At 42.8% G+C, this 26,541-nt stretch overlaps 1 protein-coding gene across 1 annotated transcript in view; it reads left to right on the top strand.

The window, feature by feature from the left end:
• LOC128699676 (26S proteasome non-ATPase regulatory subunit 10-like) overlaps window positions 1-26,541 on the top strand; it is a gene marked incomplete at both ends in the record, with an annotated part of 97,161 nt that overhangs the window by 16,728 nt on the left and 53,892 nt on the right. The window contains one exon of the mRNA XM_070080736.1: window positions 1,835-1,933. Coding sequence (XP_069936837.1) covers window positions 1,835-1,933 — 99 coding nt within the window. The remainder of the gene's footprint in view (window positions 1-1,834; window positions 1,934-26,541) is intronic.

Raw genomic sequence — 26,541 nt, 5'->3', positions numbered from 1 at the left:
TATTGCCATAAATCACCAGAAATCAGCCTAAACATAACGCTAAAAATATATATATTTAAACTGACCTTTTCTATACCTAGTAGAATTTAGATTAGGTGACGTTTCGAAATTTTGGATCAAAAATCTAAATTTTTATATCATCCATGAAAAAATTTGTATCACTCTATAAAAGAGTGTTTGAGAAGAGTCAAATTTTTGAGGAAGTTCGGCCTATTAGGCGCGATATTTGCTGCACATTTCGCAAACAGACGAAATTATTTACAAACATTATCTCTCAATCCACAACAGGATTCATAACCTTGGTGAACCAGTGTTCACTGTCTCTAACCTTGGTGAACCAGTGTTCACTGGCTCTAACCTTGGTGAACCAGTGTTCACTGGCTCTAACCTTGGTGAACCAGTGTTCACTGTCTCTAACCTTGGTGAACCAGTGTTCACTGTCCCTCACCTTGGTGAACCAGTGTTCACTGGCTCTAACCTTGGTGAACCAGTGTTCACTGTCTCTAACCTTGGTGAACCAGTGTTCACTGTCCCTCACCTTGGTGAACCAGTGTTCACTGGCTCTAACCTTGGTGAACCAGTGTTCACTGTCTCTAACCTTGGTGAACCAGTGTTCACTGTCTCTAACCTTGGTGAACCAGTGTTCACTGTCTCTAACCTTGGTGAACCAGTGTTCACTGGCTCTAACCTTGGTGAACCAGTGTTCACTGTCTCTAACCTTGGTGAACCAGTGTTCACTGGCTCTAACCTTGGTGAACCAGTGTTCACCGTCTCTAACCTTGGTTAACCAGTGTTCACTGGCTCTAACCTTGGTGAACCAGTGTTCACTGGCTCTAACCTTGGTGAACCAGTGTTCACTGGCTCTAACCTTGGTGAACCAGTGTTCACTGGCTCTAACCTTGGTGAACCAGTGTTCACTGTCTCTAACCTTGGTGAAACAGTGTTCACTGGCTCTAACCTTGGTGAACTAGTGTTCACTGGCTCTAACCTTGATGAACCAGTGTTCACTGGCTCTAACCTTGGTGAACCAGTGTTCACTGGCTCTAACCTTGGTGAACCAGTGTTCACTGGCTCTAACCTTGGTGAACCAGTGTTCACTGGCTCTAACCTTGGTGAACCAGTGTTCACTGTCTCTAACCTTGGTGAAAGTGTTCACTGGCTCTAACCTTGGTGAACTAGTGTTCACTGGCTCTAACCTTGATGAACCAGTGTTCACTGGCTCTAACCTTGGTGAACCAGTGTTCACTGTCTCTAACCTTGGTGAACCAGTGTTCACTGGCTCTAACCTTGGTGAACTAGTGTTCACTGGCTCTAACCTTGATGAACCAGTGTTCACTGGCTCTAACCTTGGTGAACCAGTGTTGATTAGGCGAACCCAGGAGACAGAGCTCTCTGTGATACACAGAAGTGACGACTTGGCAGACATTGCTTCGCTCGCACAACGGCAGACTCACAAAATTCAGTAGTGATGACTTCTATAGGCAAACAGAGACAAGTGTATAGGTGAATACGTTAACTTTTTGCCCAGTCTAAGCAGCCAGGTAAATCCTTTAAAGTCTCCGGTGATCCACTCAGAACACTTGTACTTGAGGAGAGAAACACAGCAGTTACCATCACGTCGAGTAGTTCATTAAAGACACTGGTAAGAGAAATTAAATATATTGAAAATTATATAAAATACTGAGTAGTTGATGAGTAAGACAGCTGTTGCACATGAAGGAAATAAAAAGCTTATCAGAGTCATTAAAGTAACTATAGAATACTTTAAGGATAGGATTGAGGGAGTCGGTATACTGCACATTGCATTGTTGATCTACTCTTACGTCTCCGACAGGACTCACACCACTGCATTACGCCGCCTGGTTTGGTAAAAAGGACGTGGTGACCGTTTTGCTGGAACACGGAGCTGACCTCACTGCAAGGGATAATCTAGGTAGTTAACAATTATCTTCTTTTCGGAGTTGAGACCTAGCAGCAGTGTACTCGCCTATTTGTGGTTGCAGGGGTCGATTCATAGCTCCTGGCCCAGCCTCTTCACCGATTGCTACTAGGTCCTCTCTCCTTGCTCCATGAACTTTATCGAACCTCGTCTTAAAACTATGTTTGGCTCCCATCTCCACAACATCACTTTCTAGGCTGTTCCACTGCCTGACAACTCTGAAGAAATACTTCCTAACATCCCTTTGACTAATCTGAGTCTTCAACATCCAATTGTGGCCCCTTGTTTCTGTTTCCCATCTCTGGAACATCCTGTCTTTCTTCAACTTGTCTATTCAGCGCAGTATTTTATGAGTCGTTATCATGTACCCTGACTCTCCTGTCCTCCAGTGTCGTCATGCCAGTTTCCCTTAACCTATCTTCGTAGGACAGTTCCCTTAGCTCTGAGACTAGGCATGTTTCAAACCTTTGCACTTTCTCTAATTTCTTGACGTGCTTGACCAGGTGTGTATTCCAAACTGGTGCTGCATACTCCAGTATGGGCCTGACGTACGTGGTGTACAGAGTCTTGAACGATTCCTTACTGAGGTATCGGAATGCTATCCTTAAGGAGCCAGTTGCTGGACCAGGCTTGTAGCCTGTCCAGGTCTCTTTGTAGTCCTGCCTATTCCTCGGCTGGGATGGAGGATATTGTTAGCCGTCTGGATGACATCATGAGAGGTAATGGGAGCAATCCTATTATCTGTCTCAGTGCTGGAGGCAACGATGTTGGCAGACGTAGGAGTGAGGACATGATTAGCAGGTATAGGTCAGCAATAGAAATAATTAGAAGTAAGGGTGGGAACCCTCTCATATGTGGTATTTTGCCAAGGAGGGGAGTTGGAAATGAATGGTTGTCCAGGGCAATTGGTGTCAATTGCTGGCTGGACAAATACTGTAAGGAAAATGCGGTAACATTCATAGACAACTGGGACCTCTTCTATGGCAGAAATGACATGTATGCTAGGGACGGGATTCACTTATCTAGGTGTGGGGTGGGAGCACTGGCAACTGCAGTGGAGGGAGCAGTTAGGACTTTAAACTAGGAATAGTTAGTGGTATGGGTTTTGGCAGGAAAACAGTGAAGTCCCAGTGTAGTAATATTACGAGTTCTAGGGGAACTAGTAATAATAAGAACGAGATAGATATTGAAAAGCCAGGGACCTTGGGTGATAAGGACAGTAATAGGTTTAGTAGAAAAATAGAAATGAGCAGGAAGGGTAAAGAGAAAGGAGAGTCTTTCAATGTTTATTATGCTAATTGCCGTAGTGCTAGGAATAAGATGGACGAGTTGAGATTAGTTGCTAGTGTAGGTAACATTGATGTATTTGCCTTAACTGAGACGTGGTTTAATTCAAAAAGTCGGGACATGCCTGCGGAATTTTAGGAGTGATACACCGTCCCCCAAACTTAGATAGGGACCAAGGGAAACTACTATGGGAGGAAATTGTTAAAGCCACAAGGCACGATAATGTAGTAATTCTAGGAGACTAACTTTAGTCATGTTGATTGGAATTTCTTGACTTGGAATTTAGAATCATACGACTTCTTAGAAGTATTTCAGGATTGTTTTTTGAAGCATTTTGTGACAGAACCTACAAGGGGAAATAACCTGCTTGACTTAGTTCTGGCAAACAATGAATCCCTTGTTAATAATTTAGAAATTTCAGAGGAACTGGGTGCTAGCGACCACAAATCAATTACATTTAGCATTGAATGGAAGTACGATAGTAACGATAACTCAGTAACAGTCCCAGATTTTCGCTTAGCAGATTACGATGGGCTTAGAGAACACTTATCATCTGTTGACTGGGGTAACGAAGAGAGCTATCAATATGACAGTTTTCTGAACACTATACATGCTGCTCAAAGAGCGTTTATCCCATATAAAGAAATTAGATCAAATAGAAATGACCCAAAATGGATGAATAATAGGCTCAAATATCTACTAGGGCATAAGAAAGGAATTTATAGGCGTATCAAAAGAGGTGAGGGTCATCTTATGAATCAGTATATTGACATTAAGAGGGACATTAAAAAGGGATAAGAAAAGCTAAAAGGGACTATGAAATTAAAGTTGCTAGGGATTCTAAAACTAACCCAAAAAGTTTTTTCCAGGTCTATAGAACAAAAGTTAGAGATAAGATAGGTCCCCTTAAAAATAACTATGGGCACCTTACTGACAAAGAGAATGAAATGTGCTTGATTTTAAATAATTATTTTCTCTCAGTTTTTACACAGGAAGACACTAACAATATTCCAGTAATTAATTTTTACAGTGGGCTAGAAGAAGATAAATTATGTAACATCACAGTCACTAGTGAGATGGTTGTGAAGCAGATAAACAGACTGAAGCAAAATAAGTCGCCGGGTCCTGATGAGGTTTTTTCAAGGGTTCTTAAGGAATGCAAAATGGAACTCTGTGAACCATTAACTAATATTTTTAATTTATCTCTTCAAACAGGTGTAGTGTCTGATATGTGGAAGATGGCTAAAGTAATTCCTATTTTTAAAACAGGGGACAAGTCGTTACCGTCAAATTACCGCCCAATAAGCCTGACCTCAATTGTAGGCAAATTACTAGAGTCAATTATAGCTGAGATTATAAGAAGCCATCTCGATAAGCATAGCTTGATTAATGATACTCAGCATGGATTCACAAGAGGCCGGTCTTGTCTAACTAATTTATTAACTTTCTTCAGTAAAGCTTTTGAGGCTGTTGACCACAATAAAGAATTTGATATTATTTACTTAGATTTTAGTAAGGCTTTTGATAGAGTTCCGCACCATAGACTGTTAAAGAAAGTGGCAGCTCATGGCATTGGGGGAAAAGTGCTCTCGTGGATCGAGTCATGGCTCACTGACAGGAAGCAGAGAGTGTCCATAAATGGGGTTAAATCCGAGTGGGGATCTGTAACAAGTGGCGTTCCACAGGGATCAGTCTTGGGCCCGTTGTTGTTTATAATATATATCAATGATCTTGATGAGGGAATTACTAGTGATATGAGCAAATTCGCCGATGACACAAAGATAGGTAGGATAATTGATTCAAACGTAGATGTTATGGAACTTCAGGAGGATTTAAACAAACTCTATTCTTGGTCAGAAAAGTGGCAGATGCAGTTCAATGTAGATAAATGCAAGGTTCTGAAGCTTGGGAGTGCCCATAACCCTAGTACTTATAAGTTAAATGATGTAGAACTTAGCCATACAGATTGCGAAAAGGACTTGGGGGTTATGGTGAGCAGCAACCTTAAACCAAGACAGCAATGCCTAAGCGTACGTAATAAGGCAAATAGATTACTGGGATTTATATCAAGAAGTGTAAGCAACAGAAGTCCAGAGGTCATACTGCAGCTTTATACATCATTAGTAAGGCCTCACCTAGATTATGCAGCTCAGTTCTGGTCTCCGTATTACAAAATGGACATAAATTCGTTAGAAAACATTCAGCGTAGGATGACTAAATTAATACATAGCATTAGAAATCTTCCTTATGAAGAAAGATTGAAGACTCTTAAGTTACATTCACTTGTTAGACGAAGAATGAGGGGAGACCTGATCGAAGTGTATAAGTGGAAGATAAGGTATTAATAAAGGGGATATTAATAAGGTCTTGAGGATGTCTCTCCAAGAGAGAACCCGCAGTAATGGATTTAAATTAGATAAGTTTAGATTTAGAAAGGACATAGGAAAGTATTGGTTTGGAAATAGGGTAGTTGATGAGTGGAACAGTCTACCTAGTTGGGTTATTGAGGCTGGGACTTTGGGTAGTTTCAAATCTAGGTTGGATAAGTACATGAGTGGGAGGGGTTGGATTTGAGTGGGACTTTCACATCAGAGCTTATTTCTTGGGTGGCATTGAAAATTGGGTTGGGCAAATGTTTTGTTAGTGGGATGAATTGTAAAGGACCTGCCTAGTATGGGCCAGCAGGCCTCCTGCAGTGTTCCTCCTTTCTTATGTTCTTATGTTCCAGCTTTAAATTTCCCTGATGATAAATTAGACACATGTGCAACTCTTGGGTATCTTTATTAAGGAAACGTTTCGCCACACAGTGGCTTCATCAGTCCATACAAAGGAGAATCTTGAAGAACAGGAGGAGAATGAGGTAATCAGTCCCTCAACCTTGAGTCGATGTGGTCAGTCCATCAATCTTGAATAGAATCTACGACTGCTGCGCCTCTCCTGCCATACGGTTTATAAGCTGCTTCTCCGCTCATATGCCGTATTCTATTCAAGATTGATGGGCTGACCACATCGACTCAAGGTTGAGGGACTTATTACCTCATTCTCCTCCTGTTCTTCAAGTTTCTCCTATGTATGGACTGATGAAGCCACTGTGTGGCGAAACGTTTCCTCAATAAAGATACCAAAGAGTTGCACATGTGTCTAATTTAACAATCTATCTTCCAGATTGAGCCAGGTCTCTGTTATAGCAATAATATCTGTTTCCTGCACTTGCAATTAATCTTAGCTCATCTATCTTATTTCTTACACTCCTGCTATTAGTATAGTAAACCTTAAAGGAGCTAGTCCCTTGCTGCCCTCTGCTGTCTCCCTTTGTTTGCTAACCTGATCTATTGTCTTTATAACTTCATGATGAATGCCTTTCATACATTTACTGTTTTCAACCCTAGTGTTGCAACCTGACTGTTTCCTACTCACACCTATACCTCTGTCTTCTATCAGTTTAAAATCCTAGGCATTTCAGAAATGGCCATCTCGATTGAGTTTGCAAGTGCTACCATCCCTGCCCCAGAGAGATGTACCCCATCCCTTTCATACATATCATGTTTGCCATAAAAGTTGTCCCAGTTGTCAATGAATGGGATTGCAAGTTACTTGCAGTATCTGTATACCCAGCAATTTACACCAATTACCCTAGACAACTATTCATTGCCCTCTCCCCTTCTAGGTAAGATGCTACATATGATTAGGACCCCTCCCTTAGACTTAAGTCTATAGCTGACCTGTACTTATCTAGCAGCTCTTCTCTCCTACCCTTCCCAATATCATTTTCTCCTATTCTCCAAAAATTTGCCAACTGGGTCATGTCATCTTCTATTGTTTTTATGATGCTTTCGACTGCATTTTTTCCCCTTGTCTTCTTGCTTCATAAGTTTCCCCTTAAACCTCCTGGAGCCCATAAACAAAGACTGACCTCTCCCTTCCATTCTCCCACTACATATCCTTACATATCCCCTGATTCAATTTAGTTGCCTCCATTGCAGCTTTCCTTTCTTCAGTTTCCCCACTGTTGTCCTTGGGCCCAGTGGCCTGTCATTTTCCCACCTCAGCTTTCGTAAGTACATATGAAGGAACACTGCAGCAGGCCTACTGGCCCATGCGAGGCAGATCCAAGTCTTCTACCGGCTTAAGCCAATGCACCCAACCTAGTCAGGTCAGGTCACATTCACTTAAGGCAGGAACATGGCAACTGACCCAGTAGCACACGCTAATCAGGTCCAAATCACACCCATCCACACAAGATCCCATGATCTTGTAATAAGATCCCATGATCTTGTTACAAAGAATTCCTCAACACTTGTCCAACCTTTGGACGAAGACCTACTTCGACTAGTGGATGTACGGCCCTATGCTGTACATTCTACAAGATTGATGGACTGAACACATGAACTCCAGGCTGAGGGACTGATTACCTCAAACTCCTCCTCTCCTTACACCTGCTTTGTATTGGACTGATGAAGCCACTGTGTGGCAAAACGTTTCCTGAATAAAGATTCCCATATGTTGCATAAGTGTCTGTCTTCAACTATATGAGCGTATGAAAAGTAGTGATTTGTGTGTTTTGGTGTTTGAGAGTGTATGTGGGGTCTGTGTGTGCCGATCTCAGTGCTTCTGTACCTGGCCTGCCCTGACTCGCCTGCCCTGACTCGCCTGCCCTGACTCGCCTGCCCTGACTCGCCTGCCCTGACTCGCCTGACCTACCCACCTGTCAGTTTGTATACTCTGTGCTTCACCTGTCTGCTTGTCCTGTTCTACTAGAAATTGCCAATTACTGTTCCTTGACGAGTACTTGATATTCTATTTTTAAACATATTAGGAGAGTATTGTGTGTGTGTACTCGCCTATTTGTGGTTGCAGGGGTCGATTCACAGCTCCTGTTCCCGCCTCTTCACTGATTGCTACTAGGTCCTCTCTCTCCCTGCTCCATGAGCTTTATCATACCTCGCCTTAAAACTATGTATGGTTCCCGCCTCCACTACGTCACTTTCTAGGCTATTCCACGGCCGGACTACTGTGACTGAAGAAATACTTCCTAACATCCCTTTGATTCATCTGAGTCTTCAACTTCCAATTGTGACCTCTTGTGTCTGTGTCCCATCTCTGGAACATCCCGTCTTTGTCCACCTTGTCTATTCCGCGCAGTAATTTATATGTCGTTATCATGTCTTCCCTGACCCTCCTGTCCTCCAGTGTCGTCAGGCCGATTTCCCTCAACCTTTCTTCGTAGGACAGTCCCCTTAGCTTTGGGACTAGTCTTGTTGCAAACCTTTGCACTTTCTCTAATTTCTTGACGTGCTTGACCAGGTGTGGATTCCAAACTGGTGCTGCATACTCTAGTATGGGCCTGACGTAAATGGTATACAGTGTCTTGAACGATTCCTTACTGAGGTATCGGAACGCTATCCGTAGGTTTGCCAGGCGCCCGTATGCTGCAGCAATTATCTGATTGATGTGCGCCTCAGGAGATATGCTCGGTGTTATGCTCACCCCCAGATCTTTTTCCTTGAGTGAGGTTTGCAGTCTTTGTCCATCTAGACTATATTGCGTCTGTGGTCTTTGCCCTTCCCCAATCTTCATGACTTTGCATTTGGCAGGGTTAAACTCAAGGAGCCAGTTGCTGGACTAGGCTTGTAGCCTGTCCAGGTCACTTTGTAGTCCTGCCTGATCCTCGTCCGATTAGATTCTTCCCATTAACTTTGTATCTGCAAACAAGGACTCTTCTGAGTCTATTCCTTTCGTTATGTCGTTCACATATACCAGAAACAGCACAGGTCCTAGGACCGACCCCTGTGGAACCCCGCTTGTCACAGGCACCCACTCTGATACCTCGTCACATACTATGACTTGTTGTTGCCTCCCTGTCAGGTATTCTCTGATCCATTGCAGTGCCTTTCCTGTTATGTGTGCTTGATCCTCTAGCTTTTGCAGTAACCTCTTGTGAGGAACTGTGTCGAAGGCCTTCTTGCAGTCCAAAAAAATGCAGTCGATCCACCCCTCTCTCTATTGTCTTACTTCTGTCACCCTGTCATAAAACTCCAGTAGGTTTGTGACACAAGGCTTTCCTTCCCTGAAACAGTGCTGGTTGTCAATTATACACTTTTCTTATCAGGTGCTCCACTACTCTCCTCCTGATGATCTTCTCCATGACTTTGCATACTATACACGTTAGTGATACTGGTCTGTAGTTTAGTGCCTCATGTCTGTCCCTTTTTAAAAGTTGGGACTACATTTGCCATCTTCCATACCTCATAGAGTTGCCCAGTTTCAATGGATTTGTTGAAGATCTTTGTTAATGGCACACACAGCATCTCTGCTCTCTCTAAGGACCCACAGGGAGATGTCTGGTCCCACCCAGCACTTGTTGGTGTACCCCCCTGTTCTGATTTCCTGGAGTCCTACTGGTTTCCACTGTAAATACTTTTTGAAATCTCATGCTGAGCTCCTTGCATACCTCTTGGTCGTTTCTTGTGAACTCTCCATCACCCTTCCTCAGTCTGATTACCTGGTCCTTGACTGTTGTTTTCCTCCTGATGTGGCTATACAACAGCTTCGGGTCAGACTTGACTTTCGATGCTGTGTCATTTTCATATTGTCGCTGAGCCTCCCTTCTTATCTGTGCAGATTCGTTTCTAGCTCTTCGGCTGATCTCTTCATTTTCCTAAGTTCTCTGTCTTCTGTACCATTTCCATTCTCTAGTACACCTAGTTTTTGCCTCCCTACACCTTTGGGTGAACCAAGGATTCGTTCTGTTCTTCCCATTATTTCTGTTTCCCTTGGGAACAAACCTCTTTTCTGCCTCCTTGCATTTTGTTGCCACATAGTCCATTTCTTGTACTGGTTTTCCTGTCGGTTCCCTCTACCACTGAATATCTTGCAGGAAGTTTCTCATGCCTGAGTAGTTCCCCCTTTTGTAGTTTGGTTTTTCCCATTCTATTCCTGCTACTCTTTCCACTTGAAGCTCAACTATGTAGTCAAAGCACAGAACCATATGATCACTAGCTCCTAGGGGCCTTTCATACATGATATCCTCGATGTCCGAGCTACTCAAGGTGAATACAAGGTCCAGTCTTGCTGGATCATCCTCACCTCTCTGGAAATATGTCTAACATGTTGATGCATGAGGTTTTCCAGTACCTCATCCATCATCTTGGCTCTCCATGTTTCGGGACCCCCATGGGGCTCCAGGTTTTCCCAGTCAATTTCCTTGTGATTGAAATCACCCATAACTAGTTACTTTGCACCCCCCATGTGTGCTCTTCTGGCCAACTCGGCTAGTGTGTCGACCATTGCTCTGGTGCTCTCATCGTATTCTTCTCTTGGCCTCCTGCAGTTCTGTGGTGGGTTGTACATTACTGTAATTATCACCTTATGTCCCTCAGACTAAATTGTTCCTACTAAGTAGTCCCTTTTGCCCGTGCCATCCATTCCTTCCATTTTCTCAAAACCCTACTGGTTTTTAATGAGCAGTGCAGCTCCTCCTCCCCCTTTCCTCCCTCTGTCTTTCCTGAGGATTTGATAACCGGATGGGAAGATTGCATCTGTTATTATGCTGATGAGTTTTGTTTCTGTGAGTGCTATTATGTCTGGGGATGTCTCCTTGATGTTTTCATGCCACTCCTCACACTTATTTGTTATTCTATCTGCATTTGTATACTACACCTTCAACTTCTTTTCTAAGACTGTGGTTTGGGAGGTATATTGGGGTTGAGGAAATGGGAGACCTGATGAGGAACTATGGGTGGTTGCTGTGGGGGTGGAGTTTGTAATATAGTGGGTGGGGGCATTGGATATGGCATGGGTGTTTTGGTTTAGAATGTTTGGTTGCACTGGGGTTGACCTGGTTGGGGAGCTTCTATAGTAAGTTTTGAGGGAGGCTGTATTTGATCTTCTTCCTGGGTCTGGGATCTCCTGTATGTCTCCTCCATCCCCTCTCTTTCCTCCTTTCACCTTCGTACCATCTCTCTGTTTCTGCCTTCTTGTATTCTGTTGCAGTCGAGATACACCTTCTTGTATGCCAGCATGTTCCTTAATCTTGCTTTCTCCTGCAGGATCCTGTTCCGAGTTGATTCTGCCTTGAAAGTCACTTTCAATGGCTGGGTTCTTCTTGCAAACCCCACTATTCTCCAAAAATTTTCCAGCTGGGTCATGTCATCTTCTCCTATTGCTTTTATGATGCTTTCAATTGCTTTTTTTTCCCTTGTTTTCTTGCTTCATATGTTTCCCCTTCAACTTCCTGGAGCCCATACACAATGACTGACCTCACCCTTTCATTCTCCCACTGCATATCATTGTGTATCCACTCATTCAATTTAATTTCCTCCATTGCAGCTTTCCTTTCTTCAGTTTCACTATATATTGTACTTCGGCTCTGTGACCTGTCATTTTCCCTTTTCAGCTTTCCCTGGGCTCTGCTGTGGGCTGTTAGGGCCTCCACATATAGCTTAGCTCTTTCATTTACTACAGTCCCCTCTGATAGAGCTTCTACATGCAGTTTTGCTCCTTCTTTCCCTACAGTCCCCTTATTTGTGACTGAGGTAGCAGTCTCTGATGTCATTCCCAAAATGTTCTTTAGTTCTTTCGGCTGTTTCAGATTTTTCAGTTCCTCTTCTAATGTCTGTATCCTATCCTATCTCCCACTTCCTGCTTTCCATATGCATCCTCTCTTCCATTCTCATGCAAAGTTCTTCTAGTTTCTTTTCCCATTCATGTTCCCTTCTTGTGAGCTCTGCTCCCAAATCTTCCTTTGCAGATTCATCCTCCTGCCCCTTGGTTTTTCTTCCTGCTCTCTGGCAACCCATTTTTTTTTTTTATTTTGATTGCCTCAGAATGGAAAACTTGTGTAATTCTGAGTGTTAGGTTAGTAGTGTGTTTGTCAGAGTGTGGGGGAGAAGGTAGAGGAGGAACTGTGGACAGTGGCTATATGGAAGAGAGGGGTGGGGAGGGGGTATTTAAAGGGGAATATGGGGAGTGAGGAAGGAGAAGCAAGGGGGTGAATGGGAGGAGGGAGAGGTGGGGAGGAGGGAGAGGTGGGGAGGAGGGTGACAGAGAGGGGGGGATCAGGGGAAGGAGAGAGAGATTGGTGGGGAGGGGGGAGTGCGTGTGTCTGAGTCTGTATATGGGTGTGTGTGTGTGTGTGTGTGTGTGTGTGTGTGTGTGTGTGTGTGTGTTACGTGTGGAATTATGGGTGCATTTATTAAGTGTCTGAAAAGTAGGTGGAATTGTGCATTGGAGTGTTATGTGGAGTGTCAGTGGTTCCTTGCCTGACCACAACCTCTTGTGACCTGACCCCCACCCTCCTGGGACTTGACCCGCACCTACTTACAATGTTGCCCTTTATGCTTGTCCTACCTGGAGTTTACCTGGAGAGAGTTCCGGGGGTCAACCTCCTGGTGGATCAGAGCCTGATCAACCAGGCTGTTACTGCTGGCTGCACGCAAACCAATGTACGAGCCACAGCCCGGCTGGTCAGGTACCAGCTTTAGGTGCTTGTCCAGTGCCAGCTTGAAGACTGCCAGGGGTCTATTGGTAATCCCCCTTACGTATGCTGGGAAGCAGTTGAACAGTCTCGGGCCCCTGACACTTATTGTGTTGTCTCTTAACGTGCTAGTGACACCCCTGCTTTTCATTGGGGGGATGTTGCATCGTCAGCCAAGTCTTTTGCTTTCGTTGTGAGTGATTTTCGTGTGCAAGTTCAGTACTAGTCCCTCTAGGATTTTCCAGGTGTATATAATCATGTATCTCTCCCGCCTGCATTCCAAGGAATACAGGTTCGGGAACTTCAAGCGCTCCCAGTAATTGAGGTGTTTTTTCTCCATTATGTGCGCCGTGAAGGTTCTCTGTACATTTTCTAGGTCAGCAATTTCACCTGCCTTGAAAGGTGCTGTTAGTGTGCAGCAATATTCCAGCCTAGATAGAACAAGTGACCTGAAGAGTGTCATCATGGGCTTGGCATCCCTAGTTTTGAAGATTCTCATTATCCATCCTGTCATTTTTCTAGCAGCTGCGATTGATACAATGTTATGGTCCTTGAAGGTGAGATCCTCCGACATGATCACTCCCAGGTCTTTGACGTTGGTGTTTTGCTCTATTTTGTGGCCAGAATTTGTTTTGTACTCTGATGAAGATTTAATTTCCTCGTATTTACCATATCTGAGTAATTGAAATTTCTCGTCGTTGAACTTCATATTGTTTTCTGCAGCCCACTGAGAGATTTGGTTGATGTCCGCCTGGAGCCTTGGAGTGTCTGCAATGGAAGACACTGTCATGCAGATTCGGGTGTCATCTGCAAAGGAAGACACGGTGCTGTGGCTGACATCCTTGTCTACGTCGGATATGAGGATGAGAAACAAGATGGGAGCAAGCACTGTGCCTTGTGGAACAGCTTTTCACCGTAGCTGCCTCGGACTTTACTCTGTTGACTACTAATCTTTGTGCTCTGTTTGTGAGGAAATTATAGATCCATCTACCAACTTTTCCTGTTATTCCTTTAGCACGCATTTTGTGCACTATTACGCCATGGTCACACTTGTCGAAGGCTTTTGCAAAGTCTGTATATATTACATCTGCATTCTTTTTGTCTTCTAGTGCATCTAGGACCTTGTCGTAGTGATCCAATAGTTGAGACAGACAGGAGCGACCTGTTCTAAACCCATGTTGCCTTGGGTTGTGTAATTGATGGGTTTCTAGATGGGTGGTGATCTTGCTTCTTAGGACCCTTTCAAAGATTCTCATGATATTGGATGTTAGTGCTATCGGTCTGTGGTTCTTTGCTATTGCTTTACTGCCCCCTTTGTGGAGTGGGGCTATGTGTGTTGTTTTTATTAACTGTGGGACGACCCCCGTGTCCATGCTCCCTCTCCATAGGATGGTAAAAGATCATGATAGGGGCTTCTTGCAGTTCTTGATGAACACAGAGTTCCATGAGTCTGGCCCTGGGACAGAGTGCATGGGCATGTCATTTATCGCCTGTTCGAAGTCACTTTCCTCCTTTTTCTTAGAGGAATAAGCCTTGTGCATACATCGAGTGCCACCGAGTTAATCTGTTCTAGGCATAAGTTGGGGTCTGTGTTGCTTAGTCTATCTTCCCACTGTAACAACTTCAGACAGTATTACCAAGGCTGGCTCCTCCTCAGGAAAATTAATGAATAGAAAAAGAAATAATAACAGACAAACATAAACACTTTATTATATAGAAAATATAAAATATAAAACACTTAAATATGAAATATTAATCCTACATTAAAGAAAATGAAAAATGAAAAATATAAATAACTGAATTCAACGCTAATATAAAACTTGGGTGTCTGGTGTTGGTGACACTGTGTTGTTGAAATCGTAGCCGTTGCTGATGATGGGGGGGGGGTCGCAGGTGTTGGTTACAACCCACTGGCTAGTTCTTCACAGTATAGCCTTGAGTATTCTATCCCGATGACAGGAAAGCAGGTTCTTTACCGCTGCAATGATGAGGGGTTACGTCCTGCAATTTCATACAGGTGCACAGGTAATTAAATCCAAAATGGGGAAGTCTCAGGACGTTAGTCCATCTCCATCAGTTCTACTCGTTGATTGGCAGGTGACCCTCTCTGTCATCCAAGCTGGAAAGATAGACAGGTTACCCACTGCTTAAGAAATCACTCTCCATGATAAGTACAATACCTAAAAGATGTGGTGATTATTACAACAGTCAACTTAGAGCAAGACTGAAAGGACTAAGTTTATTATTGGTCAAAAGTGAAGCTTTCAACCAATAAATCCACTAGAATACAAGGCAGGCATGTACTTACAGTAGTGCTGGGAGCTGTGAGTCTAGTGATTACTGTTTGGACCAGAGCCCCACACGTCACCTTTCAGGGGGGGGGGAAGGAGGAGGGGAAGGGATAGTGGGAGCTAGACTGACCCTACCTTAACAAGCAGCCGGCAGTCAAACTATCACTTTCGGGGAGGGGGAAAAAAGGCGGGAATAGCGGGAGCTTGACTTACCCTACCTTAACAAGTAGCCGGCAATGAAACTATTGTTACTATATACTCCCTCGCTACTCCTATCTATTGAACTTTTCCCTCACACTCCCCCATACCAAGACTTATAGTCAAGGAGTATAAGAAGAATAGGCGAGGAAAAAGTTCTAACATGTGGAAGTCGCGTAAGGCAACAAATCTTCTACTGACTGTCACGACTTAACCAGTCAGAGAAATAATTGGATGAACCATTGATATACACAATATGGAACTTAAAAGCCTGGAGTGCCAATGTCCACCTCAAGAGGCGACTGTTGGTTCCCTTAAAAGTTTCTAGGTATATCAAAGGTTTGTGGTCCGTTTCTAAAATGAATTCTTTTCCCAGCAAATAAAATTTAAGTTTGGAGATACCCCACACAAGGGCTAAACATTCCTTTTCTATTGTGGAGTATCTCGTTTCTGCAGGAAGGAGTTTCCGGCTTAGGAAGCATACAGGGAAGGGAGTACCATCATGGTATTGTAGTAACACCACACCTAAGCCAGTATTGGAGGCATCAGTTCTTAAACAAAATGTTTTATTAATATCTGGAATCTTAAGTATAGGGTCTTTCGAAAAGATACTTTTAATCTCATTAAACTTTTCCCGAGCTACGTCGGAAAGTTCAAGAGGTTCCTTCACAGACTTTTTAAGGAAGTCGGATAAGATGCCTGTAAGATCAGTAAGGTTCGGGATAAACCGTGCATAAAAATTTACAGAACCAAGAAAGCTACGCATGAGCTTCTTGGTTTTGGGGAATTTAAATTCTAATAAAGCTTTGATCTTACTGGGGAGAGGCTGCAGAGAGTTATTAGAAAGTATCAGTCCAAGATATCTAATCTTGTTATACCCAAGGAAGCATTTCTTCGGCTTGGCAGTGAGGCCATGTGAGCGTAACCTACGCAAAACTGATGTTAATGTTTGGATATGTTCGCCCCACGTGGATGTCATTACGTAAATGTTATCAAAATAAACTGAAACATTTGGCATATTACCCAAGACCTTTCTCATCAGTCTCACGTAGGTAGCACAGGCAGTTACCAAACCGAAGGGCATAGTTCTATATTGCATCAGTCCTTGGTGTGTAGGAAAAGCGGTGTACTGCTTAGAAGAAGGATCTAACATTACTTGATGATATGCCTGCGCAATATCAATCTCTGAAAAGAAGGAAGCGTCATAAAATTTGTGTAGATCGCTATCTATTAAGGGCATAGGCTCAGCATCCCACCGAGTTATAGCATTAAGGCCTCTGAAGTCAATAGCAAGTCTATATGAATTATCCTCCTTCTTAACCATGACTACTGGTGAACAATATGAAGATACTGAAGGTTCAATGATCTTTAGTTTTAATAATTTGTCTACCTCTCGGTCAAATGCATCCCTAAGGTGAACTGGAACTGGGTATAATTTTCGTTTGATAGGATTGTCCGTCACTAAGTCAATCTTATGGACTACCGTGGAGGTAACACCTGGAATATCAGTAAAGACGTCTGAAAAGTTACTCGCACATTGAAGTAGTTCATGTCTCTTATGGTCATCCAAAGATTCATTAATATTAATGTTGGTTGCGCCCAAGTGGTCAAGAGTCACCAAGTCATGTAGTTCTTCATCATAGTCTAAGTTAGAGGTGTCAATTATGCACACCTTACATTCTTCAGTTGTCGTATCAAGTTCGTGTGGAAAAACTAAGTCAAAGTTATTAAGGCAGTTAACCGAATTTCTTCGGTAATATTTCTTAAGGATGTTGATATGATAAAGCTTAGGTTTCCCCTTGACTTCTATGAGGTAGTCAACTTTCCCACAAATTTTTAATACTTTATATGGACCTTTCCATGCTACTAATAATTTATTTGACTTGATAGGCAAAAGTACCAGAACTTCATCCCCTACTTTAAAACTTCTCCTCTGACTTTTGGAATCAAAATAGGTTTTGTACTGGTCCATTGACAAGCTTAGGTTTTTCGAAACTATGTCAGAGGTCTCCTCAAGTTTGGATCTAAGGTCAAGGAGAAACTGGTAAGAAGACTGAACCTCAGCATTTACCTCCTCATTAGTCCATAAGTCATGAAGGATGGACAATGGGCCTCTGGCCTGTCTACCATAGAGAAGTTCAAAAGGTGAAAACCCCAAAGAGTCACTGGGAACTTCCCTCATGGCAAACAAAGCACAGGGTAGGTAACGATGCCACTCCTTAGGTTTAAGGGAGCAAAGTTTCCTTAAAATGGACTTGAGAATCGAATGCTGGCGCTCAATCCTCCCATTACAGCTGGGATGATAGGGTGTGGTGAAGAGAGGCTTCACTCCCAGAAGTTGGTATAGATGTTGCATTAAGTCAGATGTGAATTGTGTCCCACGGTCAGACAAAATTTCTCTAGGGATGCCCACTCTGGAGAAGATGGACAAAAGGGCTTCAGCCACCTCTGTAGTGGTTATGGTCTTTAAGGGTATGGCTTCAGGGAAACTCGAAGCATAATCAACTAATGTTAATATATATCTATGTCCCCCAGATGAAAGTGGAGATAAAGGACCAACGATGTCAATAGCTACTCTTTCAAAAGGTACCGTAAAGACTGGCATTTTGACCATAGGTACTCGCCTGGTACCTCGGGAGGATGACAGTTGGCAAACTTTACACGATCTACAATAGGTAGTGACATCTGAGGACATTTTTGGCCAAAAATAGGTTTCCCTAATTTTATTTAAGGTTTTACGATGCGAGAAATGTCCGGCCACTGGCAGGTCATGAGCCATTTTAAGAACAGTCTCTCTGCATTGACTTGGAACAACTAAGATGGAATAGTCTATCTCATCTGAATTTAATTTGAATACTGACTTGTACAAGATACCTTTTATATATTCAAATTTATATGAAAAGTTTTTCCTTTGGATAACTTGATTTTGTTTAGCGGCATTATGGCAATTCTGAAGAGAAGGGCAATTACGTTGTAAATTGACAAAGGAGTCCTTCGATATGTCTAAAGGCTTAAAGTCAGGGAAAATCAAAGGATGGACAGTAGGAGAAGCCTGGGCTTTGGTCTGAGCCCTAGTCAAGACATTTATAGTATCGGAGGTGATATCTTCACTTTCATCTAATAAGTGAACCGGTGATCCTACTACCTCGCTTTCGAGAGTAGCATCACTGGTTTTTAATCCCACATGAATCTCACGAGACATTGTCTCATCTGAACTTTCGAGGGGCTTCTCTGACTCTACAGGAAGAGGATCTGAAACACCTATGTCCATCTTTGGTGATGAAAGGTCAACCTCAGAAGGAAGAATGGCACCTTTTACATTACCTATTAGTACGGAGCAAGAAGTGATGGGAGCTAGTACGGCTTCAGACCAACCTGTGAACCATTTAGACCTAATGTAACAACGGATGGTAGGAAAAGTGTCCGTACGGCCCAAGTAGTCTGAAAGTATAGCAGAGGAATGAGTTTCTTTAAGGTTAGGGAACAGCTTATCAGAAATGACTATACATGTGCATCCAGTGTCTCGTAAAATGGTAGATACATTAAGTCCATTAACTGTTCCTGAACAGAAGGGTGCTTGGTCATTACAGTCTTTAAAACATCTTCCAACTTTTTGGACCTTCTTAGAAGGACAATCTGGACGTTTATGTCCCTTAACACCACACAAATGACAAACAGGAATAAAAGAAGTCATTTTACTTTCCACTAGAGCAGTGGTTCCCAAACTGGGGGTAAATTACCCCCTGGGGGTAATTTAACCATTTTTGGGGGGTAATGGAGGGGTGACAGAAAAAAAGTTATGAATTCTGAAAATCAAGAAAACAATGCGGTACCCGGTATGAGGATTATTGTTAACTTTGTCTTAGTATATAAAGTTGTAAAGTAAACCTATTATAAGTAAGTAATAAAGTTAAACCAAATAACAATAAACATCAAAAACTAATATACAGTATTAGAAAAGAAGAAATATATAGCTAAGTGTGTGGAAACCCAAAAGTATTTTGACAAGTATGCTTCAGGACAAAAGTCACTCAGTAGCCCAGATCGACCTGTCCAGTACGCGTCACTCACTTCCTGAGGCTGCCTCTATTTCACACTGTCAGTTTATCTGTGAGCATCAGCCGAGGTAGACATAAGCTGGTATGTATGTGTACTGCCCTGTGCAGTATATAGTTAGTATTTACCCACTGTTACTGTGAATTTGTAGCTATTATTAATTTTATATATAATGTATGTGTGGTTCTTACGTTTTCAATGGTTTTGCTAGGATTAGCAGAGTATGCGAGGCTGTATACGTTCACGTTTAGCCATATATATCAATAATAACAACATTTTGTGAAAGGGGTAACATGCTTTATGTGGCATGTTAAATTGGGTAACAAGCTGAAAAAGTTTGGGAACCACTCTAGTGACTAGAGGCTTTGATTTCTTAAGGTCTGATGAACCCTTGCCCTTAGGGTTCAATCCCTTTAGGTCTTTATAGGAATTGTGAGCCTCAGCATACAGGTCAGCAGCCTCAGCAACTTCCTCAGCTTTAATCAGGTTACGTTCTCTGATGAATGTTCGTATCTGATGGAGAAGAGCTGTCAGGAACTGGTCAGCAACCATGAAGTCTCTAAGAGATTCATAACTGTGATCAATTCCTGAACTCTCTATCCAAAAGTCGAACAAACGAAAGAGTGTCACCTGTAACTGCTGAAAGTTCTGGCCAGGCTGTAAGGTGGCATACCTGAAATCTTTCCTGTAAGAATTAGTGGTTTTTTGATATGCTTTAAGGATTGCCTTCTTCAGTAGGTTATAATTACATATGATATCCTGCGACAAAGTTGCATAGATATTCAAGGCTGTACCAGAAAATAACATTCCTAACCTGGTAGCCCAGGTGTCAGCAGGCCATTCACAGAGGGTAGCGGTATTTTCAAACCTGATAATGTATGAAGTTATGTCTTCCCCCTCTGTGAAGGGAGGTAAATTAGGTGTTGGAATATGTGCACTAGCTGCACGTTGTTCCATTACTCCTTCATCTAATTGCTGTTGTGAGAAAGTTAACTTTTTATTCTCTAATTCAAGGCGAGCTTGTTCGAGCTCGTGATCCTTTTCTCTCTCCCTTAACTCATATTCTCTGTCCTTTGCTCTTTCCTCAAGTTCCCTTAATTTAACTTGTTCCTCACGTACTCTAGTTCTTTTTTCACGATCAAGTCTATCACGCTCCTTTTTGTCTTTCTCTCTAACTGTCATTCTTGGATTTCTCTCTCAATTCTCTCTCTCTCCTTTTTCTCCTGTCTTTCAAGATTCTCTTTCTCCTTTTTATCCTCTTTCTCTTTCTGTCTTTCTTGATTCTCTCTCTCTATTCTTTCTCTCTCCTTATTCTCTTCTCTTTCGATTCTCTCTCTTTCAAGTCTTTCCTGGATCTTAGCACTAATGAAAGATTCTAAATTTTTCCCTGTTATTCCTAACTTACTTCCAGCATTCATCCAAAACTGGTATTCCTCCATACTTGCAAGAATAACTTAAACTATCAGGGGAAATGAAACGGGTATTAAAGAAAACGGAGGGTTCAATTCCTGCTCCGCTCAAACTGTAAATAAACCAGAGGGCTCGATCCCTGCTTCAATTAAACAATATGTATTAATTAAAACGAAGGGTTCTATGCCGGCTCCGAGCAAACAGTAAGTAGAATGGGGTCACTTGACCATCCAATCTTCTCACCAACAAATCAAGAGTGTCCTATGACAGTTCCCTTGATATAATAAAGAGCTCAATGAAACAAGTTGTCACTGGAAAATCTCGGGTCCCTAGAGTCTAATCCTCCAAAGTGTTTCAAGCTCACACAAAAATAGATGGCAGAATTAACTAGTATTCCTGCCTTGACTTGACTTACAATAAATTGAGACCATAACAATCACCAAATCTTTTAAATACCTGTACTGTAGTCCTACCATAGAGAATGATTACTCATGGCTGGTGGTAACCGTCTGTGGTATGCGGCATTGAAGTTCCAATGGTAGATTCGAGATGGAGTTGAATCTTGATTCAGTAGAGTTGATCCTGGCAAGGTCGCCACTTGTGAAGGCTTACTCAGCTCTGTAACAACTTCAGACAGTATTACCAAAGCTGGCTCCTCCTCAGGAAAATTAATGAATAGAAAAAGAAATAATAACAAACATAAACAATTTATTATATAGAAAATATAAAACACTTAAATATGAAATATTAATCCTACATTTAAGAAAATGAAAAATGAAAAATATAAATAACTGAATTCAACGCTAATATAAAACTTGAGTGTCTGGTGTTAGTGACACTGCTTGTTGAAATCGTAGCCGTTGCCGATGATGGGGGGGGGTCGCAGGTGTTGGTTACAACCCACTGGCTAGTTCTTCACAGTATAGCCTTGAGTATTCTATCCCGATGACAGGAAAGCAGGTTCTTTACCGCTGCAATGATGAGGGGTTACGTCCTGCAATTTCATACAGGTGCACAGGTAATTAAATCCAAAAAGGGGAAGTCTCAGGACGTTCGTCCATCTCCATCAGTTCTACTCGTTGATTGGCAGGTGACCCTCTCTGTCATCCAAGCTGGAAAGATAGACAGGTTACCCACTGCTTAAGAAATCACTCTCAATGATAAGTACAATACCTAAAAGATGTGGTGATTATTACAACAGTCAACTTAGAGCAAAACTGAAAGGACTAAGTTTATTATTGGTCAAAAGTGAAGCTTTCAACCAATAAATCCACTAGAATACAAGGCAGGAATGTACTTACAGTAGTGCTGGGAGCTGTGAGTCTAGTGATTACTGTTTGGACCGGAGCCCCACACGTCACCTTCGGGAGGGGGGGGGGAAGGAGGGGAAGGGATAGAGGGAGCTAGACTGACCCTACCTTAACAAGTAGCCGGCAATGAAACTATTGTTACTATATACTCCATCGCTACTCCTGTCTATTGAACTTTTCCCTCACACTGTGAAAGCTGCGAACATTGCATTTGCCTCTGCAAGCAGTCCACGGATGAAAGGTATTTTGTTCTTCGTTGCTGGCTTTAGACCCTGTATATTTGCAAAGAAGAATGTCATCGGACTGGTGGTATTGTTGGTACTGGGGGGGGGATTTTCTTTCTGGCATTAGTATCTATTTGTTGGTTTGGAGTGGATTCCATCGACTGTGGTTCCTCTCCAGGAATGACTGGATTTGGTGTACGATTTCCGCCATTTCCTGCCAGCTTTTTTTCCTTCCTGGCACTAAAAAAACCTCTCCCTCTTGAGTGGCTGTGGCTATCCAGGTTTTCCCATGGCCTGGATGTTTTGTATCTTTTTGTCCCCTTTAAATGGTGTGCCTGGCAATTTAAGTTATAGCAGTCTTTCCTGTACTGAAGAGGGACACATTTCAGGTTGAAAAAGCTTGCAGGAAGGGAGTTTGCATTTTCCTGTTGTCATATGGGCACGGCATTTTCTAGGGTGGTCATAGTTGCATGTCCCATCTGTTTTTCCAGATTTCCCATGCCTGCAGATACCAAGTGCATAGTATGTGCACAGGCTTGGTTTCCGTTTGCCTTGGGTTTCTGTGACTGTATTCCCTGTTGGTGCATGTTTACCTGTCTTATTCCTATCCTCACTAGCACCAACAATGGAGCTCTCACCAGTTGTTTTTGGTAATATATCCTCACTATTGCTAGTGGAGTCCTCTTGTTTGCTATTTCCTGTGGTATTACTAGTTTGTAATATTGGTTTTATCTTGTCCTTGACTACTTGTTTCCCCACTACAGCTCCTGTCTCCCATGAGATCATTTATATGCATTCCCTCCTGCGTATATTTCCTGACTACCTGGACAAAATCTCCAGCTTCACCATTACTGTCTCCCAGGACAGCACCTCCAGCTTCACCATTACTGTCTACCAGGACAGCACTATAAGCCCCACATTTACTGACTACCAGGGCAGCACCTCCAGCCTTACAGTTTCTAACTACATAGCCAGCACCAAGGGTGATACCATCCAGCCCAGACTTTTTATTTTCCCATCTGTTATAGAATGCTTCCAGGTTTTCTATGAAGGCTGCTTTGATGTTATCCTCTTTTAATACCAATGTGATTTTAGTCCACAGATTTATCTCATTTGGGCATACACAAAAACACTTCCCTGATTTAATACTGCTTGCAGATAGTTCTTGGATATCTGCACAAGGGGCGTGACACCAATTTTCACAAAAATGACAATTCATCCATGTGGAAGCCCGTTTGTTTGATTGACTGCAGGCTACACAGAGCTTCATAATTTGATTTGAATGGTTGGTTTACTGTAATTCTACTAATAACCTCTTGAATATTCTACTAATAACCTCCTTAAAGTGAAGCTCAAGCTATTTGTATTTCTATTTCTAACTGTACTTGTATATTAATACAGCTTACCGGAGTATGTTTGTTTTATATTTATTGTTTGTGTTTAATAAGGGTGCCTAAAACCCCGTCTGTTTACAGTCTGCTTTATTGTCCAACAAATCCATTTGAAACCGGTTTGAAACCACCTAGGCTTATAGTAACTTGCTCGCCTTGTTCCATAGATTACCAATTGCTATTCCTTATTCTGGCGTAGATCCACTCAATTTCTTCTCGTTGTACAATGTGCATTATTCACTGTATTTCTTTCGCTGGTCACACGATTGTTTCACTTTAACTTTCTTTGGTGACACACGGCAACGTCGCCTCACCCACACTAACCTGCCTGCTCTGACTGGGCTACCACATTTTACTTTCTAGATCACTTACAAAATTGTGGCTCTCCCCACACTTGTGTGGCTCAGGCAAATTGTAAATCGTTTCAAGGACTTGTTCACTACCCTAACACACTTAACAACCCTTGCAGAACACTTGGGTAGCCCTCAAAAACACTTATATTAGCGGAGCACGGAAGGCGTGACTCGCGCACGCTGTGTGTGTGTGTGTGTATGTTTGTGGTGTATGTTTGTGGAGTATGTTTGTGTATGTGGAATTGCAGTGCTCCATTACCTGGCTTACCCCACACCCTCCTGTGACCTGACCCACACCCTCCTGTGACCTGACCCACACCTACCTACTATTTTGTGTCCTCAATACTTTCACTTCTACCTAGTCTAATAGACTCCTATCTCACCTTGTTCTATAAATTACCATTTGCTATTCCTTATTGAGTACTTGATAGCCTATTCTTTATTGAACTAGGAGAGTTGGACTGTTCACGGTTTGGAGGTGAACACTTGCAATGCAGCCTGTAGATTGTCCAGCTCGATTTGATGTCCTGGCGTAGATCCACCTCCGTTTCTTCTCGATATATAATGTACCCTATTCACTGTATTTCTTTCACTGGTCACACATTTGTTTCACTTTATTATCTTGGCTGACACGTGGCAACGTCGCTTGGAGCGCACTAGACCTGCCCACTCTGAATGCGCCACCAAGTATCACTTTCTAGTTCACTTATAAAATTGTGGCTCTCCCCACGCTCGTGTGGCTCAGGGCAAATTGTAAATCGCTTCAAGGATTGTTCACTATCCTGACACATTTAGCAGCCCTTGCAGTACTCTTGGGTAGCCCTCAAAAACACACATTCACTGAGTATGAGAGGCGTGACTCGCGCACGCGGTGTGTGTGTGCATGTCTAGGTGTTTGTGCATATGTACTCGCCTATTTTTGGTTACTATAATCTAGTCTTACCACCACCCTCAGACTGAAGAAATACTTCGTGATATTCTTGTGGATCGCCTGTTTCTTTAACTTTCAGCTATGCCCCTGATGACTTGTTTCCTACCTCTGAAGTAGCATGTCCCTGTCTGCTGTACCAGTTCTTTTAAGCATATGCTGTAAACATATCCCCTTGTGCTACTGTCTAAAAAGGTCGCTAGAATTAATTTCCTTAGCATCTCTTCGCAGTTCATACCCCTTAGCTATGGAACTCGTCTCGTTGCATACTTCTGCACTTTCTTTTCTGGCTCTTCAGCTCGACTCGTAGTTTTTGAGTCCTTTGGATTCTATACTTTTTTCCATGCTTTAGCACACTTTGCTATGGCCTCTCTACACTTCCGGATAAACCATGAGCTCACTCTGGACTTCCCATTTCTTTTCTGTTGCCCCTGAATACAAACTTTTCCTCTCCCTCCCTACACTTTGTAGCCACACGTTCCATCATTTCATATACTGTCTTACCCTCTAGATCTCTTTCCCACTGCACATCATACAGGAATTGTCACATACCTATGAAGTCTCCTTTGCAAGGTATTTGAAACTAGGGACCAAGTGGTCATTAGCGCTGAGGAGCCTTTCGTTTGTAATATCCCCTGTGTCGGAACAACTCAGGGTGAATGAGGTCCAATCTTTATGGCTCATCTTTCTCTATTTCTCTCTCTCTCTCTCTCTCTCTCTCTCTCTCTCTCTTTCTTTCTCTCTCTGACATGTTGGTGCCTGAAATTTCCCAGTTCCACCTCCACCATCCTGGCCCTCCACATTTTTGGTAACCCATTCGGGTTCAGGTTTTCCCAGTTAATTCCCTTGTAGTTAGTCCCCCATGACCAGTAACTTTGTCCTACCCTCTGGCCACCTCAGCTAGTGTATCCACCATTGCTCTGTTGCTCTTTGTGCTTTTTGTGTTGGTCTCTTGCTGTTTAGTGATGGGTTGCACATCACTACTGTCACCACCTTTGGACCCGCAGTCTGAAGTGTTCCTACTACGTAGTCATCTGGTTCCCTTCTGACCATTCATTCCTCCCATCTCCTCAAAACTCCATTGGTCTCTGATAAGCAGTGCAACTCCTTTTCCCCCTCTGTTCCCTCTGTCTTTCTTGAGAATCTGATAGTCGGGAAGATTGTGCCTGTTATCTCCGTGAGCTGAGGGGTTGGTTGTGCAAAAAGCATGGCGAGGTTCAGTGAGACTGCTGTGTGAGGTGGGGACTGTGAGTGTGGATGGTGGTTTGTTTTGTGCCATTGTGTTTGGGATGGGGTGGTTTGGGTTGAGGGGATTCTGCAGGTGGTTCTGTGGGTGGATGTGTTTGGTCTTCCATGGCTGAACTTAAGTGCCTGTTGATGCCTGCCTTGTCTTTCCTCCCTGCCTCTGACGTCATTGTGTCTTCTCAGTTACTCCCATTCCTTTCTCGTTCTATTGTGGTCAAGGTACACCTGGTGGTAATTTTGTGAGTTCTTTTACTGTTGTTTCTGCTGCAAGATCATGTTTCATATTCTGTCATGAATCTGTTTGACTGGGCGATTCTCCCCCTTCAAATACCCCCCAAGGTTTTGAAGATTTGTCAACTGGGACATGTCCTTCTCTCCTATTACTGTGATAATATTTTTTATCTCTTCCTCCAACTACTCCATTTAGACTCCTG

This window comes from Cherax quadricarinatus, unplaced genomic scaffold (genome assembly GCF_038502225.1).
Source record: "Cherax quadricarinatus isolate ZL_2023a unplaced genomic scaffold, ASM3850222v1 Contig882, whole genome shotgun sequence".
NCBI lineage: Eukaryota > Metazoa > Arthropoda > Malacostraca > Decapoda > Parastacidae > Cherax > Cherax quadricarinatus.
The sequence above is the reverse complement of the archived record's forward strand: the minus strand, read 5'-3'. Positions and strand labels throughout refer to the sequence as shown.